This window comes from Micromesistius poutassou (assembly GCF_964030765.1).
Source record: "Micromesistius poutassou genome assembly, chromosome: 17".
In the NCBI taxonomy this organism is placed as follows: domain Eukaryota; kingdom Metazoa; phylum Chordata; class Actinopteri; order Gadiformes; family Gadidae; genus Micromesistius; species Micromesistius poutassou.
The window spans coordinates 16,811,875-16,830,693 of NC_140287.1; the positions used below are offsets into that span (position 1 = coordinate 16,811,875).

At 47.2% G+C, this 18,819-nt stretch overlaps 1 protein-coding gene across 3 annotated transcripts in view; it reads left to right on the forward strand.

The window, feature by feature from the left end:
* The window catches only part of LOC311362546 (phospholipid-transporting ATPase IA-like), a 32,472-nt gene continuing 13,653 nt past the window's right edge, over nucleotides 1–18,819 (forward strand). For 2 of the 3 annotated variants that reach the window (XM_084482410.1, XM_084482412.1), the window contains exons 1-19: nucleotides 1–399; nucleotides 501–758; nucleotides 2,079–2,190; nucleotides 2,454–2,553; nucleotides 2,778–2,876; nucleotides 4,292–4,337; nucleotides 4,754–4,794; nucleotides 5,775–5,848; nucleotides 6,448–6,517; nucleotides 7,595–7,722; nucleotides 8,318–8,595; nucleotides 14,083–14,210; nucleotides 14,806–14,883; nucleotides 15,059–15,147; nucleotides 15,312–15,393; nucleotides 16,543–16,648; nucleotides 16,831–16,913; nucleotides 17,594–17,643; nucleotides 18,381–18,450. In XM_084482410.1, the coding sequence (XP_084338536.1) occupies nucleotides 719–758; nucleotides 2,079–2,190; nucleotides 2,454–2,553; nucleotides 2,778–2,876; nucleotides 4,292–4,337; nucleotides 4,754–4,794; nucleotides 5,775–5,848; nucleotides 6,448–6,517; nucleotides 7,595–7,722; nucleotides 8,318–8,595; nucleotides 14,083–14,210; nucleotides 14,806–14,883; nucleotides 15,059–15,147; nucleotides 15,312–15,393; nucleotides 16,543–16,648; nucleotides 16,831–16,913; nucleotides 17,594–17,643; nucleotides 18,381–18,450 (1,674 nt within the window). In that variant the 5' untranslated portion in view covers nucleotides 1–399; nucleotides 501–718. Of the gene's footprint in view, nucleotides 759–2,078; nucleotides 2,191–2,453; nucleotides 2,554–2,777; nucleotides 2,877–4,291; nucleotides 4,338–4,753; nucleotides 4,795–5,774; nucleotides 5,849–6,447; nucleotides 6,518–7,594; nucleotides 7,723–8,317; nucleotides 8,596–14,082; nucleotides 14,211–14,805; nucleotides 14,884–15,058; nucleotides 15,148–15,311; nucleotides 15,394–16,542; nucleotides 16,649–16,830; nucleotides 16,914–17,593; nucleotides 17,644–18,380; nucleotides 18,451–18,819 lie in introns of all 3 variants that reach the window. The other variant, XM_084482411.1, reaches the window with a different exon arrangement.

Here is an 18,819-nt window from a genome sequence, read left to right on the forward strand (position 1 = left end):
TGGTGTTGATAGATAAAGAATATACACTGTTTTATTAACATATAAAGCGCATAAGAGTGAAGCAACATAGATACACGCACAGAAGAGTGGAACTTTACCAACACATGGTTTACATCAGGATTTACATAAGGATAGGTTACCATCAGGATTTAATCGGTAAGGAAACGAAAATGAAAATAACGATGTCATGAATCCAAGGCCTTTCGCGCTGTCAGTAGAAGCACCAGCAGGTGGCGGTAGTGATCTCCTCGGTGGAAGGAGTAGAAGTGGGCGGATAAGGAAGTAAAACATAACAAGAAGAACCTGAAGACCCCCTGCTCAGTGACAGCAACACCCCCGAACAACCTGAAGATCACAGATAACAAGAAGAACCAACCACGGGCTGGAGACCACCGCTCGGTACTTTATAGATATAGATACAAATATAGATATATGCCATAACGGAATGCAAATCCACTGACGTGAAATTGCAAGGATGTGCCTTCTTTGTATTCTTCTAGTCGGGGTCTCTGCTGTTAGTGAGCCGTCAGCAGGGAGCAAAGCCCCCAGGAGAGGAGTCCTCACCACCAAGAGATGAGTTCAACCCTAGCCCGACCAGAAGCCCTAACCCTGGGGTCAACCCCCTAACCCTAACCCGACCAGGAGCCCTAACCCCTGGGGTTAACCAGCCTAACCCTAACCCCGACCAGGAGCCCTTCAGGGGGTCTGCAGAGCTGGGATGGAGAGAGCCCTGTCCGGTCTCCGAGCTCCATTGGAAGGTATGTGGACCATGTACCTTATAGAGAACCATGCACCTTATAGAGAACCATGTATCTTATAGAGAACTATTATAGAGAACCATGTACCTTATAGAGAACCATGTACCTTATAGAGAACCATGCACCTTATAGAGAACCATGTACCTTATAGAGAACTACTATAGAGAACCATGTACCTTATAGAGAACCATGTACCTTATAGAGAACCATGCACCTTATAGAGAACTATTATAGAGAACCATGCACCTTATAGAGAACCATGTACCTTATAGAGAACCATGTAACCTAACACTGGCACTGGAGTGTGTGTGTGTGTGTGTGTGTGTGTGTGTGTGTGTGTGTGTGTGTGTGTGTGTGTGTGTGTGTGTGTGTGTGTGTTTTAACACTGGAGTGTGTGTGTGTCTTAACACTGGAGTGTGTGTGCGTCTTAACACTGGAGTGTGTGTGTGTTTTAACACTGGAGTGTGTGTGCGCTGCGTCACACTCGTGTTAAGCTGGACTGTAGTTAAAGCTTTCAGTTTATTTGATCATTGCGGTCTTCGATTGCGCTCAAGATATTCAGCATGTGTTTGTGTTTTTGGGGGTTAAGTCAATAGTTGACGAGCTGTGGGTTCAGATAACAGGATTCTGAAAGATAACTGTGGTCCGGTTCCAATCCATGTGAACACCTGTTAACCACAAAGTAAAGACACTTTTTGGTTTGATATTTTGTGTGGAAAGCGCTGTGTGCACTTAAGGAGTATTGTATGCCAAATATCTAGGCGACATTTGAAATAAATGCAGTATTTATTTGCTGCAAATTATCTTTCACCGTCACCGTAGTTTCCCCCGGGCTGCCGTAGGGAGGAGCTGTATTTAAGTTGTGTCTAAGGTGTGTGTAAATTGTGTAGGTTACACGTGTCGGTACTTGTCAGGTAATCTGTGGACTAAATCCCTGTCAGGTGATCTGTGGATTAAGTTCCTGTCAGGACTCCATGAGCTCTAACTCAGACTGTTGGGTTGACTAAAGCCGTGTCCTCCCTACTGTCCCTACAGCTGTGATGAACTTGCCCATGTGTAATTGTTTGGCGCTTTTGAAGGGCAGCATTTATTGCTTTGCGTCAACTGAGCTCAATTCAACATGGAAGATAGAAGAGCAGATGGGCTGCTACGACCTCAGACACAAACACTAATCCAGTTGACGGCCTCAAGTCATTGTTCAGCGTAGAGTAGACTGAGAGAGCTGAGAGAGAGTTAGCGTGTTGCCATCGAGGAGCCTCGTGTCACCGTCTGTCTGTGTTGTTCTGATGAACTCCTCCTCCCGTGTTCCGGTGGGATCAGGGTACCGGCGCACACGGGAGCCACGCGGCGCGACGCTGGCCGAGCCCGACGACGCCCGGCTGGTGCTCATCAACCGACCCCAACACGGCCGCTTCTGCACTAACCTCGTCAGGCAAGTGTCGGAGAAAGGGGTTGTCAACGCACGAAGGGCAACGCGTCAGAGTTGAATGCTTTTGAGATTGAGACTCACTGCATTTATTGTGTGCAGTGTGTTGTGCAGGCTCAGATATGATGCTCTGTTCTTATTTATTTATGTTTTGAACGGGGTACAAGCCCATGGCCACGGTTCACGATCAAGATGAACGGTCCTAATGCACAACGTCTCTGTGTGTGTGTGTCTGTGTGTGTGTGTGTGTCTCTCTCCTCCGTTTGCAGCACTGCCAAGTACAATGCATTCACCTTCATGCCTCGGTTCCTCTTCGCTCAGTTCCGGAGGGCCGCCAACTCCTTCTTCCTGGTTATCGCCATGCTGCAGGTAGGCTCCGGGGGCCCCCGCTGCTGTCATGGCAACCCCGGCCAGCTCTGTCACGACCCACTACCTGATTTAAAACCGTTCCATCGACGACAGAATGGCACCTTTTTAAGACACACACGCGTTTACACACGGCCGCTGCCCCTCTATTCAAACATGGCCGTCTTCTCCTGCCTGTGTGCATCCGAACAAACTCGTCGATCCGTCGTCGTCCTTCTTCTCCGCAGCAAATCCCAGATGTTTCCCCGACGGGCCGCTGGACCACGCTGGTCCCGCTGGTGGTCATCCTGCTGGTGGCGGCCGTGAAGGAGCTCATCGAGGACATGGTACACCCCTGACCCTTTGGGGAACCCTTTACACTAACAGTTAGTGTAACAACAAACTGTTTAGTGTACTTCAAAGTTAAACCCTAACCACGTGCTTTTCTAGTACGTCAGCACATATTAGGACGCGCGGTTACATTTTGTTACGTTGCTTGTTATCACATGGTACTTTCTTGTCTAACTACTACACTGTTAAAGTAATTAAATCTGAAATTTGTTATTGTTACCGATTACAGACTTGAGTGAGGGGTAAGATACAACAAAGAAAAGGTTGTTGATAGATGACATTCAAATTAAAAAAACTAACTGACCCATTTCACACCTGTTGACTCCCTAACCATCGTAAATATCACCAAATCAAACCGACCCTGCCCCCCCCCCCCTTACTCAAGGCATGCATCAAGGCCGTTTGTGAAGCCTTGACACTACTGGTCAACTCTAGCCTCAGTTCTGGTATTGTTTCCCCCTGCTATTAAAATTGCCGATCCCACTTCTCTGTCCAACTACCGCCTATTTCCAACCTTCCCTTCCTGGCCAAATTACTGGAAAGAGTGTTTGCCTCACAACTTCACTCCTTTCTCACTGACAATAAACTCTTCGAGCGCTTCCTATCTGGTTTTCGTCCACATCACAGCACAGAGACTGCACTCCTCCGAGTCGTAAATGACCTGCTCCTGTCTGTTGATAACCCCTCACTCATTCTTCCATCTCCGTCACATAGCCCGCATTCGCCCTTTCCTTCCTACCTCTGACGCACAAACCCTAGTTCACTCCTTCATTTCCTGGCACTTAGTTTAATGCAACTCCCTTTTCATTGGCCTCCCCTCTGAATCACTTCAAAGACTGCAAAACTCAGCAGCCCGGCTACTCACTCACACCAAGCGAACCGCTCACATCACCCCTATTCTTTCTCAGCTTCACTGGTTACTGGTCCGAATTCAAAATTCTACTTCTCACCTTCAAAGCCCTCCATGACCTTGCTCCTCCTTACCTCTGTGACCTTCTGACCCCTTATACTCCTTCCCGCTCCCTCAGATCAGAGAACCACAACCTCCTCTCTGTCCCCCACACCAGACTTTCTACCCTGGGTGGCAGGCCTTTCAGCACCATGGCCCCCAAACTCTGGAGCTCCCTTCCTCAATCCCTCCGTGACCCTTGTCCCTCCTTCCCTCTCTTTAAAGCTCATCTCAACACCTTTTTGCTGTTTCAAGAACACTTCTCCTCTTCCACCACTACTAAGACTCTCTCTATATCTATTTACAGAATCTTTATTTATTTGTTTTGTTGTATTTCTTGTTGTTTTGTTGTGTTACCCTGACTCTGTAAAGCGACCTTGAGTGTGAGAAAGACCGCTATATAAAATAACCACTAACTGTAGCTGTGACTTACAGACCACTAACTGTAGCTGTGACTTACAGAAACGCCACAAAGCCGACAACGTGGTCAACAGGAAGGAGACCAGGGGTAAGATCCACTGTTCCTCTTGTCACAGCAGCCTGACATTACCTAAGCTACCTAACCCTAACCTTAACTCTAACCCTAACCCCAACCCTAACCCTGAGCTCCCCAACCCTAACCCTATTAACACCTAAACCATTACAAACCAGGGGTAAGATCCCCATTCCTCTGTTGGTCTCTTTATGGTCACTGACCTGACCTTACCAGTCCATCAACACCCACAACATGACAAACCCCAGAGCTATGGCAATTATTGCATTTACTACGGAATGAGAATAAGAAGGCATCTACTTATTTATTAATGTCACCGTGAAATAAAATGAATGCAATACCTAACACACGGGCCAGAGAGGGAATGATTCTGTTCTTCATGTTGAGATCAGCACCCTGTTTATATGTTCTGATGACCTTTCACCTTCCAGTCCTCCGGAACAGGATGTGGGAGACCGTGGAGTGGGCCAAGGTACGTTTCCCAAGCAGAGTCCTCTGGTGTTGGCGTTCCTCTTTCCCTCGTAGGGAAAGAGGAAAGAAACAGGGAAAGAAAGAGGAATTAAACAACTAAACTGAACAAGCAAACTAGATATCAATAAACAAAACAAGCAAACAAAATCTAAGATAAATATTTCAGTTTTTCGCAGCTTGCGTGGGGGCTATCTCAATAAACCAGACACCAGATGAGATAAGTCCTTGCAGCTTAGTTCTCCGTGGAGGCTGCTTCAATAAGCTAGCAGGGGGAGAAAGGGAAGGAGAGGAAGAAGCAGTGACTTTAGAGGATTCTGAACACAGCGTTATATACACAAATAGCCAGCCGGCGCATGCGTAGTTATGATAAAGTTATGTTCAGTTTTCTTCAGGGACAGAGGGGTATGGTAAGCTTCCTGTTTCTACGAGGTATTTTGGCACACTTTAGCAGCGTGATATTTTCCACATTATGGCAGCACTATTCACGAGGACGTCCTGCTCGTATATGGTAGTGCCGCTGAAAGTCCCGTTTTTTTCTATGAACGGTAATACAACATTTTAGAAACAGCAGAGCAGTAGTTACAACAGTTCAACAATTCACCAGAGTTCATATATTGTCCGGATTAAAAAGGGATGTCCTGCCCTTGATTGGGCATCGGGAAGCTTAGGGCTAGGTGCGTCAATGTGTGGCCCACGGGCACACAGCAGCCCCTAACCCTAACCCAATCAGGGCTAGGCTGTCCCTAACCCTGACCCAATCAGTGCTGGGCTGTCCCTAACCCTAACCCAATCAGGGCTAGGCTGTCCCTAACCCTGACCCAATCAGGGCTGGGCTGTCCCTAACCCTGACCCAATCAGGGCTGGGCTGTCCCTAACCCTAGCCCAATCAGGGCTGGGCTGTCCCTCTCTCTGCCCTCCTGTTGTCTCTGGATCTGGCCCCTGCCCCTCCTCCTCACCCCCCTGCTGTGATGTTCACCGTAGGTCACGGTGGGGGACATCGTCAGAGCTGCCGACGGCGACCCCCTTCCAGCCGACCTCGTCCTGCTGTCGTCCAGGTCAGGGCCGTGTGTGTGTGTGTGTGTGTGTGTGTGTGTGTGTGTGTGTGTGTGTGTGTGTGTGTGTGTGTGTGTGTGTGTGTGTGTGTGTGTGTGTGTGTGTGTGTGTGTGTGTGTGTGTGTGTGTGTGTGTGTGCACGTGTGCGTGTGTGTGTACCGAGCTAATGATTCACTTTCATTTCACTTTCTTGTGACAAATGTACTTATTGTAAGTCGCTTTGGATGAAAGTTGTCTGCTAAATGTTATGAGTTGTCCATCAATTTCTACATTTTAAAAAGCTATTTTCTCTTTTGAATTAAGTCCTAATGTATTTAAGGATTTTCCAACACACACCCAATTTATTTTTCATGCTTCCCGGTTTATTGAGCCAGTGCCATCCCAGTGGTGGACGGTGAACTGTGTGTGTGTGCGTCCCAGTGCCATCCCAGTGGTGGACGGTGAACTGTGTGTGTGTGTGTGTGTGCATAACGCACCTTCCATGCGTGTCGGCCCGGTCCCGCCCCTCGTCCTTTCCCCTTCTCCACGCTCTGCTACGCCAGGTGGCCGCTGCCCGGGTTCCCTTTGTACCGCTAACCTCCCGGCGCTCTTGTGTCCACAGCGAGCCTCACGCCATGTGCTACATCGAGACGTCCAACCTGGACGGAGAGACCAACCTCAAGATCCGACAGGCAAGAGGCCGTCCCTGTCTGTGGTTCTGTCTTCTTCCTTTCCTCTAGTTTGTTGTTATTTGCGAATAGAATTAGAATAGAATTGTGCTTCACTCATGAGGAGGGCAGCGTTGGCGGTGTTGGTTGTAGGCCGTGCCCAGTGGGCTATTCCCCCAGTCACTCGCTGGTGTTTGCTGATTGCCTGACTGACTGTTTTGGTGCCACGCTGCATTTGTTGGAGTTGGTTCCAGATTAATATCTCAATACAAAACCGGTAGAAACTGAATCTCATATTCCACAGTCCTTTAGGGTCCCTCCTTTTCCCCCTGGGATGAGGAGGTGGAATTAGTTTTTACTTTTTTTTAACTTAAATTAAGAAGTGCTTATCTGCTGAATGATTGCATCATGATGTCCACAAGGGCATTCGTTGTGATGAAATTCCACTGTACAGAATTGATTCTGAAATAACATCACATGACCAGTCGAAGTAATTGAATGGCTATCTGTGTAATTTAGATAATGTAACACAAGCACAAACCATAAGTCCCATTCACTACGCATCAATTAAAGTGCACTGTTTAAATGTTGATTCCAAAATGATCAAATTGGATAATAGGACCCAAGATCCCATTTATCCCAACGAATCAGTTCTCGTCGATTTGGCCTCAGCTCAGCTCGTATGAAATAATGCCCCGGGCTGCCCACCAACGCCTCTCTCACCTACCGACGTGAACACACATCATTAACAATACAGATTAAAATATATTTTTCAATGTATTTCACTTCCCTCACATGGATGTCTCGTGACGGCAAACCACCTACTGTAATCCAGGCCATCACGCACGGTATAAAGAGCGTATCAATGGTCATCTTCGTGGACAGTTAACCCTAGTACTGCTCGAGTCAGCTTTTAATGCAGTGTTTTGGTCATGGTATTACTGCACACAGTAAATCACCATGGCTGCGTTCCTGCAGCATTTCTACATGCTGAAGCTGTACTTCATTCTTTGAATGAGATGCGTGTGCTGCACGAGTCAACACATGAACACATGAACCATGAGTGCTCGTCTGTGTGATCACACACCGCTGCGTTGACAGGGCCTGCAGGCCACAGCCCAGCTGAAGGACCCAGAGGGTCTGTCGGAGCTCTGGGGCCAGCTGGAGTGTGAGGGCCCCAACCGACATCTCTACGACTTTGTGGGACGGATACAGTTGGAGGGGCACTGGTGAGACCCTCTACATTTACATTCAGGGCGTTCAGCAGACGCCTTTATCCAAAGCCACTTAACAACAATACAGTGAAGATAAAGTACAGTAAAGATGTTCATTGAAACAAGCACTTACATTTGAACTTTCTGTCTAGATGAACTTTCTGTCTAGATGAACTTTCTGTCTAGATGAACTTTCTGTCTAGATGTTGGGAAATGGACAGAGAACGTGCCTAAGAGAAACCTCACGTTAACAATCACAAAAACAAGTCTTATCTTATCGCTCTGGTCATCAGCCACTTCCTGAAGGGAACATGTCGTTGGCTGTTCTGTTCCGAGTGAACAGACCATACCAAACATTTGCACAAAATGCACAATACAATAGGGTACTTAAAAATGAAACGCAAGTCGCCAAGACATTTGGCAACAACAGCAGCATACCTTTGTCTTAACGGCAGCGTCCAAAGGAAACGAGGTGGAACCAATCAGGCTGGACTGGTCTGACCTAAACAACTCGTCTTGAGCTTTCCAGATAAAATTCACTGTTGCTCACAGAACTGCTGCTTGAATTGAGTCTGTTACCAGTGGCCCGATCCCCCCCCCCCCCACACAGTCCAGAGCCGGTGGCCTCGGACCAGGTGGTGCTGCGCGGCGCCCGCTTGCGGAACACCCAGTGGGTGCACGGCCTGGTGGTGTACACGGGCCACGACACCAAGCTCATGCAGAACTCCACGCGGCCGCCGCTGAAGCTGTCCAGCATGGAGCGCCTCACCAACCGGCTCATCCTGTTCCTGGTGGGCTGCCTGCTGCTCATCTCGCTGGGCTGCGCCGCCGGCCAGGCGCTGTGGAAGGGCGTCACCGGAGACCACGCCTGGTACATGGACCTCAACTGTGAGTCCTCCAGCAGGGGTCCACGTCCAGGCACAGAGCAGATGCCACTGTCTGGGGGGACTTGACTAGGCCTGGGCAATAAAACAATAAATTATCGTATTGTGATAGACTTTTGATCAATATCAATATAAAACATGTTCAATATGTATCGATAAGAGACTGGACCACCGAATCTAGCAGCTGGGTTTGTTACACAAACACGGTTCCATACTTATTTACAATATTTGAGTGTTTTTCATCGTTGTATCGACGGTGGAGTATTTATCGATGAAGAACAGTGGAAGGTCGTATTAAGTGTTGAACAGAAGTGTTTAAATCCAGCACGGTAATTCCTAGTCTTTTTATGTCATTAAAATTATCAATAGTTATAGATATCGATCAATGTGATCAAGTTATATCATGATATGTCTTTCAGCCATGTCGCCCAGGCCTAGACTTGACACTTAATATCTAATATCAAACAATAATTGTTTTTATTAACGTGACGAGTCTTGTTGAGATCTCAGTCATGGGATGTTGCCCACTATCCAGAGATAGCAAACCAATTAATTTGCTCCATCTTAGGAGGTTCACGTTTTAGCATATACTAAACTTGGATATACGCTCTCTTAAGTGACTTTACACTGACCGACTGACTCTTTAGATAACCAGTGATTCCTTACCCAGGGTGAAAGAGCAGCACAAGGAAACTTGGCAGAAATAGAAATAGTTTTTGCAGAAATAGAAATATGCCTCGGGGGTCTTCCATTTGAAACACCCTAGGCTATTCAAGCACTAGTAGTGACACCAAATGATCAGTAGATTGTCCTGTTTGTGTGTTGAGCCACGTCAAAGAAGATTTTCTGAATCTGAAAAATAGTTTAATGGAAAATATCTGTTTGGTGATGATGAGGTATTTTTAAGAGACTATCCTGATTTTTTTTTTACAGTGTATATTCAGGGTTCAACCTAAATGCCATTATCCATGATGTGACTTTTTGTTTTGCATTTCTCGGCCCTGGTGTGTTAACAGCTCCAGGTACAGTACAGTAGAGTACAGTAGTCCCCAGGTCCTTAAAGTACAGTACAGTACAGTAGAGTCCCCAGGTCCTAACAGTACAGTACAGTAGTCCCCAGGTCCTTAAAGTACAGTACAGTACAGTAGAGTCCCCAGGTCCTTACAGTACAGTACAGTACAGTAGAGTAGTCCCCAGGTCCTAACAGTACAGTACAGTACAGTAGTCTCCAGGTCCTTACAGTACAGTACAGTACAGTAGTCCCCAGGTCCTTACAGTACAGTACAGTAGTCCCCAGGTCCTTACAGTACAGTACAGTACAGTAGAGTCCCCAGGTCCTTACAGTACAGTACAGTACAGTAGTCCCCAGGTCCTTACAGTACAGTACAGTACAGTAGTCCCCAGGTCCTTACAGTACAGTACAGTACAGTAGAGTCCCCAGGTCCTAACAGTACAGTACAGTACAGTAGTCCCCAGGTCCTTACAGTACAGTACAGTACAGTAGTCCCCAGGTCCTTACAGTACAGTACAGTACAGTAGAGTCCCCAGGTCCGTACAGTACAGTACAGTACAGTAGTCCCCAGGTCCTTACAGTACAGTACAGTACAGTAGTCCCCAGGTCCTTACAGTACAGTACAGTACAGTAGTCCCCAGGTCCTTACAGTACAGTACAGTACAGTAGTCCCCAGGTCCTTACAGTACAGTACAGTAGTCCCCAGGTCCTTACAGTACAGTACAGTAGTCCCCAAGTCCTTACAGTACAGTACAGTAGTCCCCAAGTCCTTACAGTACAGTACAGTAGTCCCCAGGTCCTTACAGTACAGTACAGTAGAGTCCCCAGGTCCTTACAGTACAGTACAGTACAGTAGAGTCCCCAGGTCCTAACAGTACAGTACAGTACAGTAGTCCCCAGGTCCTTACAGTACAGTACAGTACAGTAGTCCCCAGGTCCTTACAGTACAGTACAGTACAGTAGTCCCCAGGTCCTTACAGTACAGTACAGTACAGTAGAGTCCCCAGGTCCTAACAGTACAGTACAGTACAGTAGTCCCCAGGTCCTTACAGTACAGTACAGTACAGTAGTCCCCAGGTCCTTACAGTACAGTACAGTACAGTAGTCCCCAGGTCCTTACAGTACAGTACAGTACAGTAGTCCCCAGGTCCTAACAGTACAGTACAGTACAGTAGTCCCCAGGTCCTTACAGTACAGTACAGTAGTCCCCAAGTCCTTACAGTACAGTACAGTAGTCTCCAGGTCCTTACAGTACAGTACAGTAGTCCCCAGGTCCTTACAGTACAGTAGAGTACAGTAGTCCCCAGGTCCTTACAGTACAGTACAGTAGTCCCCAGGTCCTTACAGTACAGTACAGTAGTCCCCAGGTCCTTACAGTACAGTACAGTAGTCCCCAGGTCCTTACAGTACAGTACAGTAGTCCCCAGGTCCTTACAGTACAGTACAGTACAGTAGTCCCCAGGTCCTTACAGTACAGTACAGTACAGTAGTCCCCAGGTCCTTACAGTACAGTACAGTACAGTAGTCCCCAGGTCCTTACAGTACAGTACAGTACAGTAGTCCCCAGGTCCTAACAGTACAGTACAGTACAGTATAGTACAGTGGTCCTTACAGTACAGTACAGTACAGTAGTCCCCAGGTCCGTACAGTACAGTACAGTACAGTAGTCCCCAGGTCCTTACAGTACAGTACAGTACAGTAGTCCCCAGGTCCTAACAGTACAGTACAGTACAGTATAGTACAGTGGTCCTTACAGTACAGTACAGTACAGTAGTCCCCAGGTCCTTACAGTACAGTAGAGTCTCCAGGTCCTTACAGTACAGTACAGTAGTCCCCAGGTCCTTACAGTACAGTACAGTAGTCCCCAGGTCCTTACAGTACAGTACAGTACAGTAGTCCCCAGGTCCTTACAGTACAGTACAGTACAGTAGTCCCCAGGTCCTAACAGTACAGTACAGTACAGTACAGTACAGTGGTCCTTACAGTACAGTACAGTAGAGTACAGTAGTCCCCAGGTCCTTACAGTACAGTACAGTAGTCCCCAGGTCCTTACAGTACAGTACAGTAGTCCCCAGGTCCTTACAGTACAGTACAGTAGTCCCCAGGTCCTTACAGTACAGTACAGTAGTCCCCAGGTCCTTACAGTACAGTACAGTACAGTAGTCCCCAGGTCCTTACAGTACAGTACAGTACAGTAGTCCCCAGGTCCTTACAGTACAGTACAGTACAGTAGTCCCCAGGTCCTTACAGTACAGTACAGTAGTCCCCAAGTCCTTACAGTACAGTACAGTAGTCCCCAAGTCCTTACAGTACAGTACAGTAGTCCCCAAGTCCTTACAGTACAGTACAGTAGTCCCCAGGTCCTTACAGTACAGTACAGTAGAGTCCCCAGGTCCTTACAGTACAGTACAGTACAGTAGAGTCCCCAGGTCCTAACAGTACAGTACAGTACAGTAGTCCCCAGGTCCTTACAGTACAGTACAGTACAGTAGTCCCCAGGTCCTTACAGTACAGTACAGTACAGTAGTCCCCAGGTCCTTACAGTACAGTACAGTACAGTAGAGTCCCCAGGTCCTAACAGTACAGTACAGTACAGTAGTCCCCAGGTCCTTACAGTACAGTACAGTACAGTAGTCCCCAGGTCCTTACAGTACAGTACAGTACAGTAGTCCCCAGGTCCTTACAGTACAGTACAGTACAGTAGTCCCCAGGTCCTTACAGTACAGTACAGTACAGTAGTCCCCAGGTCCTAACAGTACAGTACAGTACAGTAGTCCCCAGGTCCTTACAGTACAGTACAGTAGTCCCCAAGTCCTTACAGTACAGTACAGTAGTCTCCAGGTCCTTACAGTACAGTACAGTAGTCCCCAGGTCCTTACAGTACAGTAGAGTACAGTAGTCCCCAGGTCCTTACAGTACAGTACAGTAGTCCCCAGGTCCTTACAGTACAGTACAGTAGTCCCCAGGTCCTTACAGTACAGTACAGTACAGTAGTCCCCAGGTCCTTACAGTACAGTACAGTAGTCCCCAGGTCCTTGCAGTACAGTACAGTACAGTAGAGTCCCCAGGTCCTAACAGTACAGTACAGTACAGTAGTCCCCAGGTCCTTACAGTACAGTACAGTAGAGTACAGTACAGTACAGTAGTCTCCAGGTCCTTACAGTACAGTACAGTAGTCTCCAGGTCCTTACAGTACAGTACAGTAGTCCCCAGGTCCTAACAGTACAGTACAGTACAGTAGTCCCCAGGTCCTTACAGTACAGTACAGTACAGTAGTCCCCAGGTCCTTACAGTACAGTACAGTAGTCTCCAGGTCCTTACAGTACAGTACAGTACAGTAGTCCCCAGGTCCTTACAGTACAGTACAGTACAGTAGTCCCCAGGTCCTTACAGTACAGTAGAGTCCCCAGGTCCTTACAGTACAGTACAGTACAGTAGTCCCCAGGTCCTTACAGTACAGTACAGTAGTCCCCAGGTCCTTACAGTACAGTACAGTACAGTAGAGTCCCCAGGTCCTTACAGTACAGTACAGTAGTCCCCAGGTCCTTACAGTACAGTACAGTAGAGTCACCAGGTCCTTACAGTACAGTACAGTACAGTACAGTAGTCCCCAGGTCCTTACAGTACAGTACAGTACAGTAGTCCCCAGGTCCTTACAGTACAGTACAGTACAGTAGTCCCCAGGTCCTTGCAGTACAGTACAGTAGTCTCCAGGTCCTTGCAGTACAGTACAGTAGTCCCCAGGTCCTAACAGTACAGTACAGTACAGTAGTCCCCAGGTCCTTGCAGTACAGTACAGTAGAGTCCCCAGGTCCTAACAGTACAGTACAGTACAGTAGTCCCCAGGTCCTTACAGTACAGTACAGTAGAGTACAGTACAGTACAGTAGTCCCCAGGTCCTTACAGTACAGTACAGTAGTCCCCAGGTCCTTGCAGTACAGTACAGTACAGTAGTCCCCAGGTCCTAACAGTACAGTACAGTACAGTAGTCCCCAGGTCCTTACAGTACAGTACAGTAGTCCCCAGGTCCTTACAGTACAGTACAGTACAGTAGTCCCCAGGTCCTAACAGTACAGTACAGTACAGTAGTCCCCAGGTCCTTACAGTACAGTACAGTACAGTAGTCCCCAGGTCCTTAAAGTACAGTACAGTACAGTAGTCCCCAGGTCCTTAAAGTACAGTACAGTACAGTAGTCCCCAGGTCCTAACAGTACAGTACAGTAGTCCCCAGGTCCTTACAGTACAGTACAGTACAGTAGTCCCCAGGTCCTAACAGTACAGTACAGTAGTCCCCAGGTCCTAACAGTACAGTAGAGTACAGTAGTCCCCAGGTCCTTGCATTAGTATTCTTAGTAGTGAGCAGGTAATGATGTGATTGTGGGTTTGTAGAAACACCTTATTTCGACCCAAAAGGACAACCCGTCTTATTTTCTAAATTAAACATGTAAAAAAAATACAAATCTCTGTGTGTGGGTGCAGACGGCAGTGCGGCCAACTTTGGGCTGAACTTCTTAACGTTCATCATCCTGTTCAACAACCTCATCCCCATCAGTCTCCTGGTCACCCTGGAGGTCATCAAGTTCGTCCAGGCCTACTTCATCAACTGGGTGAGCTGGACACACATGCACACACACACAGGCATTCACACACACACACAGGCCCACATGCAAGAACACATGTATTCACGTGAGCACACGCATGCGTTTACACACACACACACACACACATACATGCAGTCACGACCACACACTGCAGTTAGACAAAAAAGTGACTTTAGTTTTAATGCAAATATTTAAGCAACAATTTTATAAAAACAAATGGATCATTTAAATTTAGGTCAATTATAGCAGAAGCGTTAATCATTATGCTGAAGTCAAGTATTGGCTACACGTATGCCATTGTTTCATGACTAAATAGCTCCTCAATTTCTGTTCCAAGTATATAATGTTGAATGCAATTTATAATAATGCACACCGTATATATATACTGTATATATATTTGAAACTTTTGCCTGACCCATAGTTTGATAGTTTATCATTGTTAAATCCGAATGTCCGGGTATATCCCTTTCGACTGTCCTTTTCCCATCTTGAAAAGCGAACTAAAGGTGTACTTTAATAGTATAACGGCGGTAGTTATGGTCCTAGTGAAGGAGTGTTAATATGAAGTACCCAATCATAACTAACCCTTCTGTGCCTGCAGGACGTGGATATGCACCACGAGGCCACGGATACGTCTGCTGTGGCCCGGACCTCCAACCTCAACGAGGAGCTCGGACAAGTACGTACATGGTCGTATATATTATTTATAGATTATATATAGATTATATATTGAAGACAAAACATCTGTTCCATGTTCTTGTCCTTCTGATCTGGTGGTTTTCAGTTGAGCCTGCCGGCAGCGGTTTAGGGGATGAGGCAGGACCCCTTTTTAAATACCATAACGTGTTTTGCAGGTTAAATACATCTTCTCTGATAAAACGGGTACGCTGACCTGCAACGTGATGCAGTTCAAGAAGTGCACCGTAGCCGGGGTTGCCTATGGGTAGGTCGGCGTCCACAGGCGGCCCTGTCACAACCCTTCCTGCCTCTGACACAAAGGTTTTGTGCGTCATTGTGTTGTATCCCAGAAAGAACATGCTGATTTAAGGAAACCAAAATGTACCCTTTTATTTTTGAAATGTCCCTCGAAAACATCTCTCGTTGAAGACACAACATGGCGGCTACGGAGCAGGAGAAGGACGAAGGCTTTGACGACCCCACGCTGATCTCAAACCTCCAGTCCTGCCATGTGAGTGGAGGCCGTCTAACCCTAACCCTAACCCACCTGCTCTCTCCCCCTGCACCCTCAAACAGCTGCTAACCTGGACCCTAACCCTCCCTAACCCTTAACCCCTAACCCTAACCCTCCCTCTAACCTCCAACCCTAACCCTAACCCTGAGCCACCTGCTCTCTCCCCCTGCTCCCCCTGCTAACCTTGACCCTAACCCTCCCTCTATCCCTAACCCCTAACCCAACCCTCCCTCCAACCCTAACCCCTAACCCTAACCCTAACCCTCAAAAAAGGAAATGGAACAGAAAGTATACTTACCTTTGCTCCGCGCCTCCTCAGACCCCAGCTGCTGCTCCTCCTGCTCCTCCTTCTCTAACCCTAGCCCTAACCCTAGCCCCAACCCTAACCCTAGCCCCAACCCTAGCCCCAACCCTAACCCTAGCCCCAACCCTAGCCCTAACCCTCCCTCTAACCCTAGCCCTAACCCCAACCCTAGCCCCAACCCTAGCCCCAACCCTAGCCCCAACCCTAGCCCCAACCCTAACCCCAACCCTAACCCCAACCCTAGCCCCAACCCTAGCCCCAACCCTAGCCCCAACCCTAGCCCTAACCCTAGCCTCAACCCTAACCCTAGCCCCAACCCTAACCCTAACCCTAGCCCTAACCCTCCCTCTAACCCTAACCCTAACCCTAACCCCAACCCTAACCCCAACCCTAGCCCCAACCCTAGCCCCAGCCCTAGCCCTAACCCCAACCCTAACCCTAACCCTAGCCCCAACCCTAGCCCCAACCCTAGCCCTAACCCTCCCTCTAACCCTAGCCCCAACCCTAGCCCCAACCCTAACCCCAACCCTAGCCCCAACCCTAGCCCCAACCCTAGCCCCAACCCTAGCCCCAACCCTAACCCCAACCCTAGCCCTAACCCTAGCCCTAACCCTAGCCCCAACCCTAGCCCCAACCCTAGCCCCAACCCTAACCCTAGCCCCAACCCTAACCCCAACCCTAACCCTAACCCTAACCCCAACCCTAACCCCAACCCCAACCCTAACCCCAACCCTAACCCCAACCCTAGCCCCAACCCTAGCCCCAACCCTAACCCTAGCCCTAACCCCAACCCTAGCCCTAGCCCTAGCCCCGTGTGAGCCTGTTCCCCCTGTGTCCTCCAGGCCTCGGCTCCCGTCATCCAGGAGTTCCTCACCATGATGGCGGTGTGCCACACGGCCGTGCCCGAGAAGGTGGACGACGTCATGGTGTATCAGGCCTCGTCCCCAGGTCTGACCCCCAGCTTCGGCGTCAGGAAGATGTTTTGTGTGCATTTTGTTGAGATGCTACAGCAAACATATCGTTGCATTGTTGGGCCCTGTCTGGAAGAATGATGCAAACGGTGCATTAAGTTACAGTTCCTACAATGTCTGACTTCCACCTGTTTTTTTATTGCCCCTCTCTTCCCAAAGACGAGTCAGCCCTGGTGAAAGCAGCCAGAGACCTGGGCTTTGTGTTCGCTGGCCGGACACCAGATTCTGTCATTATTCAGGCTGTGAGTTTGTTTGTTGTGGTGAATGTTGATGTGACAGGTTGTGAAATGAGTTGACCATGTTAAAGAGTTTTCCACTGATTTTAGGACCCCATCGTAAACGAGGGGATTCCTCTCAAGGGGTTTATCCTACCCAATAAAATTTCTGAATGAATACTATCTACGGGTCTGAATGTAAATCTCTTTTATTTTGTTGTTATAGGTGAATCGGTACGTTTATCAGGTTTTTATTTATTTTAATATTTAAAGACGATCCATTGTATTTTTCTAGTGTTTGCGCTGATCCTGTTGATGTGGAAGAGGATTAGGGCCACATGGGATTTAATTTTTTTAGTTTTAGTTTTTTAGTTTGTTAGTTTAAAGTCAAGAATTCTGACTTTAATCTCAGAATTCTGAAAATAAAAGTCAGAAATCAGAGATTAAATTCAGTCTTTTATCTCCTATATCTCTGTATAATGTAGTCAAAGCTTCTATGAAAATACAGACCAAATACCCTGGGCCTTTGTTACCAATGTAAATATATACATTAAATATAATATATTTAAATATATTAAACCCAAGTCTGTCTGACTGAATTTTCTCTTTGGAAAATCCATTCCATTATTCTACTGTATCTGTATTTCATCGTTACAATATCACTATCCACTCGGTTAATACATTAATTCCTGTGTTCTATTTCGCAGTTTGGCGCCGAGCAGAGTTTTGAGTTACTGAATGTCCTGGAGTTCTCAAGGTAGGCACAACGCATGGATAATGGATCACTTTGATGATAATCCAGCCATCTGCTAACTAAATGCATCCTGACTGCACAACTCTGATCAAACAGCCTCTTTGTTTTTTTTAACTATATATTTATTTATTCACTTAATTGTTCAATATCCTAACTCTTTGTAAGCTAAGTAGCTCATGTTGTTTCCATACCGTCAAAGCTGAACCCAGACTGTGGTGACTAGGCTCACTAGCCCTAGGCCGTAGGCCCGTTGTTCAAGAAGAAGACCACAGGATTAGAACATCTACAACTTTGTTTAGAAATACAATTGGAGTCACATTCCATAGTATACCCATGCCAAATTTCAAGCCTATATTTGCAAATTAAAATTGGATGCATTTGTTTGAAGTAGCATGGTTGGTGATTGTTTCGATATGCTTACTTCCGGTTAAGGCATACCAATGCCATGTTACCATACTGACCAATCTGCCCTAAACAGTCCATTTGTCCATGTAGCGTAGTGGTATTGCATGGACTCATGACCATGGGGTTGCTAGTTCAAGTCCAACCTCGACCAACCATTCTGTGAGACATGGCAAGACAGTCAGATAATGTTTACTATCATGTAATCATGATGACGTCATACTGTAGGACCCCGTCATGGTTGCATGGAACTATATTTGTTATAATACTTTTCAAATGAGTTGACATAATTAGCCTGTGGCCGGCTTGTGTGATTGTTGCCCCTCTTTTTTTTGCAGTGCAAGAAAAAGAATGTCGGTGATAGTGCGCACTCCCTCCGGCCAAATCAGGCTGTACTGCAAAGGAGCGGTGAGTACAGACGGTCCTCCTCCCTCTTCAGGTTTCACTTCTGAGTTCTTATCTGTATCTTGTAGGGCTGTAACGATAACGCGTACTCGAACCGAAATATTTCGGTACGGGTCTAACGGTTCGATGCACGTTTCATTTCGGTACATACCGAGAAAAAAAAAATTAATATATATATATTTTTTAAAAGAGCAAGCAACAATGTAGGACGTCCAAGAAGGAAGGCAAACTTTTGCTCGTCATTTTCTTCAACAAACAAAGCTTTCGCTGTTGTCCATAAATATGTCGCGGGTACTGTGTTTGTGTGTTATTATCCCCCCGTCGCACGGAAGTCATTCTGTCGGACGGCGTGTGTAGAAGATATATATATAT